Source organism: Alligator sinensis, unplaced genomic scaffold (genome assembly GCF_000455745.1).
Source record: "Alligator sinensis unplaced genomic scaffold, ASM45574v1 scaffold880_2, whole genome shotgun sequence".
Classification (NCBI taxonomy): Eukaryota; Metazoa; Chordata; order Crocodylia; family Alligatoridae; genus Alligator; species Alligator sinensis.
Window position 1 is genome coordinate 474,514 of NW_005842934.1, and position 8,167 is coordinate 482,680.

General features: G+C 51.3%; 1 protein-coding gene across 1 annotated transcript in view; it reads left to right on the forward strand.

Moving 5' to 3' along the window:
- The window catches only part of RFX5 (regulatory factor X5), a 23,391-nt gene that overhangs the window by 7,542 nt on the left and 7,682 nt on the right, over positions 1 to 8,167 (forward strand). The window contains 7 exon segments of the mRNA XM_014525998.2: positions 667 to 834; positions 2,457 to 2,592; positions 4,276 to 4,309; positions 4,886 to 4,968; positions 5,454 to 5,576; positions 6,391 to 6,507; positions 7,482 to 7,563. Coding sequence (XP_014381484.2) covers positions 2,474 to 2,592; positions 4,276 to 4,309; positions 4,886 to 4,968; positions 5,454 to 5,576; positions 6,391 to 6,507; positions 7,482 to 7,563 — 558 coding nt within the window. The 5' untranslated portion in view covers positions 667 to 834; positions 2,457 to 2,473.

Consider the following 8,167-nt stretch of genomic DNA (forward strand, 5'->3'; position numbering starts at 1 on the left):
TACCGGTGGGGGCACATTTCTCACAGGAGGGCCACTCTCTCTCCAATCTCTCAGTCCTGATCCTCAAGGGAAACTTACACAGCACTTCCCAGAGACCAGCCTATGAGCTCCATTTCACCGACCTCCTGGATACTAGAGATCATGGACTAAACATAGACATTGGATTTTTGATACACTATAATCTGCCTGGCAACTGACTCCCCAGCCCAGCCCAGCCCAGCCCAGCCCCTGGCTTGTTTACTTTTCATTCCATCCAGGAAGAGCACACACCGACTGCTGAAGCTTCCTTAGCCTGACGAAGGGTTTTTGAACCCGAAAGCTTGCTTAATGACTTTTCTCCAACTATTTGGGTTGGTCTAATAAGATATCAAATTCACCCGAGGAACCTTGTCTGTCTTGTTATATGCATACACCAGACTTTTTTTGCTGTCATTTATTTGCTGTTGTGATCGTGCCAGATGCCACAGTGAGTGTCATGGATTCTTTGTGCTTGGGGATGTACAAACTCCTAGGTTGACACTTCAAGGTGCAGATCCCATTATGTAGTGGGTGCAGACCCTGTTGTAGGATCAGGGCCTGGAAGGAAAGTGTTGCAGGAGAAAATGAGGCTTCTGAATCTTTGGGGCCTTAATGACAGATATTGAAAGAGTCTGGGGATTAACTCAGCTGCTCTCAGATTCCAGCAAGCGCCATTGCCTTCAGCCTAACATCGGCCAGGGGCTGTGTCTGGGCAGAGCCGGACATTCACAGGAAGTACCTTGGACTTTCACAGGAGCACGGGACCAGAAGAGATCTCCTGGGCCAGCCTCTGACCATCACACGGAACTGCCTCAGGTAATCCCAGATGTAAATCTGTCAAGCTTCATGTTAGCACCAGTTAAGTTTTACTCCTACTTTTCCTGTTGGCCCCTGAACCTCCCTGCACTGCTGTTTAAAAACCAACTTGTACTTTCCAGCCTAGATTTCTCTTCCTGGTCAGCTCACACCTGTTTGTTCTTGTGCCAGCATGTTCGTCCAGATTACATACCTTTTCTTCCTTCTGGGCATTTATGGCTGGCAGCAATTACAGACAGCAATCAGACCCCTCTCTGCCTTTGCTGTGCCAGGCTAAACAAAGCACGATCTTGTGGTCTCCTCTCCCTTGTGCTGATCACCCTGGCCCCCTTCCCTTCCCCTTTGAATTCTCTTTTCCTGGATATGGCTGACACAAGTGGTACCTGGGATTCCACTAAAGGACATACCTTGCTGGATACATCCTAGGGTTGTGTTTGCCAGGTCTTGGCCACATCCTGTTCGTGCCTCCTAGTGATCAGCTAATATATACCCACCTTTCTCCTCTTTTCTCATTCCCAACAGATGAGCACCTGCTTTGTAATGCTCTGTCTGTGTTACACTTCCCACAGCAGGAGGTTCAAAACTTTTTTCCCCCTTTCCAGTGGAATTCTTCCTCCTCTTCTCTGCCTCAATTCTGCATGACCAAACAGCAGTGAGGAAGGGATGGTGACATGGGTGGATCACTCTATATGCCCCCTGTTCCCAGCACTCGTCTTCTGAAGCATCTGCTGCTTGGCACTGTCAGAGGCAGGGCGCTGGGCTAGATGGACCCAGTGTGGCTGCAGTTATGTTCTTGTAACCCTCTAGCCAGCTCCTCTTTGAGTGACTGAGAATCTCCAAGGTTCAGCACCCATGAAGATCGGATGCTTAAAGATAGATTTGGGGGACAGTGGTTAGACGCCCCAGCTTGGCAGAGTAGGTCTGTTCTCCCAGGCTTTCTAGCTGACATAGGAACATAGGGCTGAGGGGGGCTTGTGGGTCACTGAGTCCAGTCCTTGCAGTTGCAGCTGTTTTGTCCAAAGGGTCTATAAGATAGATCGTCCACTCCAACCCCTGTCATATGTCACAGCCAGAAAGCACCTAATGAGAAAAGCCCCTGCCTTGAGCAGACAGCAGGGAAGTGCGGGGGTTGACAATGGCTCAGCCCTGGAGTAGCTGGAAAAACATGCTGAGATGGTGGTGGGAATTAAATTGGTGCCTGTGCAACAGAATGTGGCAACAGGATCCCTCTGGTTGTAGCCTTCCTGAGCCTAGACCTGCTGGTCACTTTGCCGCCAAGTGTGCGAGCAAGCATCAGCAGCCAACCCCCTGGCCACATCTCAGGGCCAGCTCTTCACCAACAAGCACAAATCACATTCTTTTCCCAAGTTGTTAGTTGGATTGTGGTAGCACCCAGGAGCCCCAGAGGCCAGGCACTGTACAGACATCTATCTCACAGTACCACTCTGCAGCTGCCTCGTGAACAGTGCCTGGGTCACTCTGGGCTCCAGAATTTCACCTCCAAGCAGCGGGGCTGGTGGTGCCGAGCTTGGCTGAAGCCACCAGTGGTGGTTCTGCACCAGCTGGAAAGGGTCTGCATGGCGGCTGGCTGGGTTCTGATTGTCTTGTGTTTTCTCCCCCAGGCTCTAAACCTCATGCCATGGCGGACAACGAACTGAGTGCCAAGCTCTCTAAAAAGGGAAGTTTACCGCCTGGGAGTTCCCCGGGGGATGCCACTGAGCCCAGCACTCTTCTGCAGAAGCTGAAGAGCACCATCTCGTAAGGGCAACATTTTCCACTCTGTGGCAGGCTCCTCATTGTCCATGCACTCTGTACCAGTGTCAGCCACCAGCTTTGTAGCCTTACAGGGCTTGTCATGGTGTTGTCTATTACCTTGTACATCATTACTGTTTTCACTGCCATGGGCCTGGGAGCTCTCCATTAGAGCCCAGCACCCTGGTTGTCAGAGAGACACTGAACACCTGGCCCCAAAAAGATGCCCACCCCTTTGCAAGATAGGTATAATATGTATTGGGAGCACATGGAGGTCCCCAGCAGAGTTGGGGCTCTCCCAGAGTGTTGTGTGGACATGCAGTGCAGCTTTCAGGCTGCATAGGCAAGAGATGGGGAGAGGAAGAGCAGGCACAGTGAGGGGAGGGACTTGGTAGGGGTGTCTGGCATGAGCCATGAGCAGAATTCAGGTCTCCTGAGTCCCAGCCCAGTGCTCTACCCTGCAGGACTGCATGCCCATTTTGCACTCACTTTATATTGGTGTGAATGGCCGTGGGAGGCCCAGGGGCAGGGGGTAGGGATCAGGCCCATGGTCCAGAAATACTAGCATGCAAAAAGGATTTGCTGTGGCGCAGTTAAGGTGGCTGTGGCCATGGGTGTGTGCACAGACATCCCCCTTCCCCTTAATCCCACAGCAACAAGGAAGTGAGCACTCGGCAATATAAGACAAGCCAGGCCACTCAGCAGCACACACCCAGCTGACTCCTCTACTCCTGGGCACACACCTCAGCATCCAGCCCAGTCCATGCACTTCAACCTTATCTCTGCCCCCATTGCCTCTTCCTGCTTCATGCCCCTTTGTTACCACATCACCTCTCTGAGACCTTACCAGTAGTGAATGGTGATGTACACAGTGTCGTCTGAAGAGGGGGTTGATTTGGCAACAGAGTGACGGGCAGGAGTGTAGAGGCACAGCACAACTGTGGCATGTGGGCTGTGGGCTGGCAAGGTGCATGCCAGTGGGTGGAGCAGAGGTTATGTCCTGTGAGAGACCCGATGAAGAATGCCTTGCATTTGAAAGCTTGTCTAACTCCCAACCATGCAGTTGGTCCAATACAAGAGATCACCTACAAAAATTCTTGCCTCTTGTGTAATGCTTGGACCATTGTATCTGCAACATCATTCCTCTCCAGCACTACCACTAAATGAACTAGTAATTTAACTCCTGAGTTCACCTCTCAGCTCTGGGAAAGGGACTGGAACTGGGGTGGGCTAATTATGGCCTGCAGGCTGGATCTGACCTGCCAAGGAATTCTGTCCAGCCTGTGGCAGATCCCTCAGCCCCACCTGGCCCAGTTGCAAGGGGTAGCCTGGGCTGTGGCATGTGCAGCTGATCCTACCACCCACAGGCGCTTGGCAGGGCAGGGGTGGCATCACAGCCTAACCTTGCTCTTGTGCCCAGGCACCCTGGCCCATCTCCACCCCACATCCATGGAGACAGACCTGGGACCCCCGTGGGCAAAGTGCACTCAGCTGGGTGGATGGGATGGAGCTGTGGGCAGATAGGGAGTGGTGTTTGGGAGTGGGCGCTGTGCAAACATGCAGGTGGGAGCACTCCTGTTTCTTCCAGCAACCCACAAGCAGCCTTCCATTCCCTGGAGTTGGGATAGCAATGGGAAAGCTCCACAGTAGCCACCACTGACTGTCGTTTTGTGCTTGTATTTTCAACAGCAAATTGGTGCAGAACAAAGTCGATAGCATTCTGGTGAGTGTCTTTGGGAGCATTTGGGGGGTTGTTACTGTGCCTAAGTGCACTGGATGGTGCACTTAGTCACATTGTTGGCTCTACCATTGTTGGCTCCACATGCTGTCCTGCCTCTTCCTCTGTCCAACTGATGCTTTGATTAAGGAGAGACTTGCCTGTACTATGCCTGAGTGGGTCAGTTCAGCAGTTCTGATGCTCCCAGATGCCACCTCAAGAATTAATGAGAACCCCATGCCCTCCCCTTACTGCCCATGATGTGCTCAGCACAGCAGTGTTGTGTTAGGCTGTGTTGCATGTCGTGCTACATGTTGTGCTAGCAACAGCATAATTCCTTCCTAGTGCCTTTGGAGCTCAGTTAATGCCCTGATTCATGGATTTGTATTAACCCTGCCCATCACTGCTCCTTGCAGTGCTGTGAACTACTAATGGTCATAAAACCGTGCCAGCTAAAACCCCTCTTTTCCTAACTGAAAGCAGCAAGATATTTTACCTTCTGGCCATTTTCTCACTTCTTTCAATCTTTGACCCCTTTGTTCTTTCCACCCCTTGCTCCCCCTTAACCATGGCAAACAATAGCAAGATGTGCAGAAATTTTCGGACAACGACAAACTCTACCTGTACCTGCAGCTACCATCTGGTCCGAGCTCTGGGGAGAAAAGGTTAGTAACAGACCAAGATACCTCCTTGGGTTCAGGCTTTGGGCAGACTGGGGTTCAGTAGTCAGAGCAGTGAGATTGGGAGACAAGATCCTTGGGCACTGGTGCTGGTTCTGGGATCTGGGATTTTAATGGGGAGAGCAGAAAGCTTGGAGTTCTGTGCCTAGCTCTGTGGTGGGATGTGGCCAACTGATTAGTCAGTTGAGAATTAGGACTCTTGGCTTCAAGGCAAGGTGCTGCCATTCCTTCCCTGAGCAATTGCTGGCATTTCCCTTGATGCTGTCTCCATCTGGGTGGGCATGGCTGTAAGTCACTGAAAAATGTCCATGATCTGATAGTTGCTGCAGACAAATTTCCATCCTCCTATTTGCCTAACAGCAGCCTGCCACTGCCTTGCCCTCCTGTTGTCCTGATGCTGACACTGGCGATATCTAACTGATGCTTTCTTTAATTGCATCACCTCTGCTGACCTGATTGTTCGGGAGCAGCAGCCTGGACCTGAATTCGCTGAACACTGCAGAGCACATGCACGCATGCAACTGGATCCGGAACCACCTGGAGGAGCACACAGACACCTGCCTGCCCAAGCAGGATGTGTACGATGCATACAAGTGAGTGTGTGTCTAAGGCACAGGGCACCTCTGTGCAGGCTGTGGCTGTTGCTGCCTATTGCTGTAAGCCACCCTGATCTCACAAGCTAGGCAGGGCCTAGTTGTATCAGAGCTTGGATGGAGAGTGGACCAGGAAAGCCCAGAATGCTGTAGAAGCGGGTGGTATATTTAAGGGACAGTGCTCATTCCTCTGGGTCAGTAGTGAATCAGAGTCAGACCACAGCACTGCTAGAGAAACGAAACTCTTGAATGTCTTTGTTCTTTAAAGATGCAATGGTGCTTTCTTTTGTAGGGAGGTCTAAGACTCTGCTCTTTGGAGTCTTGTTGTCCTGAGTTTGCATAGCACCTGGCACCTGGGGTCATGCGTCAACATGAGGGCTCCCAGGGGCCACTACAGTACAGAGGTCAATAAATCCCAGACAGCTTCATGCTCCTCTCAGGATGCTCAGCCTTATTAAATTCCCCAAGACCTTCCAGCTCCATGCAAGATCTAGGCCAAGGTGGGATATGGGACTGGGATATGGGATATTGGGATATGGGACTGGTAAATCAGAAAAGCTGCCTGTGCAAGATGGGAATCCACAAGAGTACAGGAAAGGAGGAATTTAACTCAGGCTTCTGTTGTTAGGGAAGTGGTTCTCAAACTAGGAGGCCAGACCTCAAACGGGATCATAGGAGTTACAGGTGGGGTCATGAGGCCCATAGAAATCCATTGGAAGAGTTGGTCTCACATACCCAGAAGGATGGGAACCTCTACATCAGGGTGAAACCCACTCCCTGCTTACCGCGTCTTGGTCTCTGTCTCTCCCTGCAGGCGCTACTGTGATAACCTTTGCTGCCGCCCTCTGAGTGCAGCCAACTTTGGGAAGATCATTCGGGAGATCTTCCCACACATCAAAGCCAGGAGACTGGGAGGACGTGGACAATCAAAATATCCTTGAGCACTAAAGAGCTGCCCATGATGGGCTTGGAAGTAGGCCATGCAAAGGGCTGGTGTCACTTTAGCTTGGAGTGGAAAGTGCTGCCTATTTTTTAAAGGGCTTCAGAACAGAAGTGAATTGAAAAGTTCAGTTTTTTATTTGACATTCCGCTGTGTTGCTGCAATGGGTGGTCTAGCAGCTGCAGCAAGGCGGTGGGTGTCAGGGCTCCTGGGTTCTCCTCTCAGCTCTGGGAAAGGGACTGGAATCTAGTGGCTGGAGCAAGGGGCCTTATGTTAGGGTGCCTGGGTTCTTTCTTATGAACAAACAGTAGTTTGCAAAGTTCTTGGAAGTTTTCTAGCCAAAAAAAAGTCTTTGCATCTCTTGCAAGTGGCTGGAGTTTGTCTTGAAGTCCTGGCACTTACAGTCATGCAGTGACATGAGAGGCACATCATGTGACTTGACCAGCTGCCACCTCCCCTGGAAAGTTTCTAGCTCTTGTGATTACAGATAGTATTTGGAAGATGTAATTCTTGAAGGCCCCAAGAGCTGGCAGCATGGAACAGGAACTCCCAATGTACAGTTTTACAAACCTGGTCTTTGGGCTTGGGTGGGAGGGCTCTGCTCAGGAGTTTTGACCACTGGAATTTGCTGATGCTGTAGTCTGCAAAGCACTCAGGGATCCTTTAAGTAAAAGTGCTAGGGAAGCAAAAGTCTTATTATTAGTGAGGGGAGACTTGGGTTAGCACATGGGCAGGAGGAAGTGAAACAGGCAGGGAGCTGCCTGGGCTGGTGTGGAACTGAGCAGGCCACAGGCTGTGCTGCAGTAAGAGACAAGAGGGGACCTGATCCCTTATGCTAGATAGATTGGAGGTGGCAGGAGGCACCTTGTTCATGGGCGTGCAGCGACCTCTTGAGCTTCTCTTCCACTCATATCTGCTGTTGCAACGTGGTGGGTATGTTCCATCTGCCCTTAACTTGCCCACACGTATTGCTACAGCGGGATCCGGAGGAAGACAGTGGTCAGCATGCCACCTCTGCCCAGCCTGGACCTCAAAGTGACAGAGACTGTAAGTGTTCTTCTGGCATGGTTTAGTACCCGCTGAGGTGTTGGGGCTTAATGCCCATTTTATGGAAATGGGAGGTGTGGCAAGCCGGTAGGGGGTGCTCCTGCGTTGAGCCACCCACCTCACTGTGCCCGACTACCTTCCAGGCTCCGAGTGCCTCCCTGGGGGCACCTCAAATCTAGCCAACCCCCTTCTTGGAGCACACCTGCTAGCCTGGGGGAAACACTACCACCCCCCAGGTCTGGCCTGATCCTGGCACTGTGCTCCCTGGGAAACACGGGCCTAGTAGTCCTTGAGGGTACTTGACCCACTACAAGAACTTGGGGTGCTTCCCTGAGTCTGAAGCACAAGTAGTGGTCTCCCTTAGTCAGCCGAACAAAGGAGACCCCAAGACATAATCTAGGCCCCTCTCCCAATAAGTCTCCCAAGCTAGGTACAAAGGAGAACTTTATTGGTTACAAGGAGTAGGTTTGAAGTAGGGTACAGGGTAGAGCAATATCAGAGAAATCCCATAGAGCAAACCAGGGTGGCTGAGGTAGCCTTTGATCACGCATCTGAGTTACTGCAAGCCATATATCTAGTTAGATCTCAGGTAGCTTACTCACAA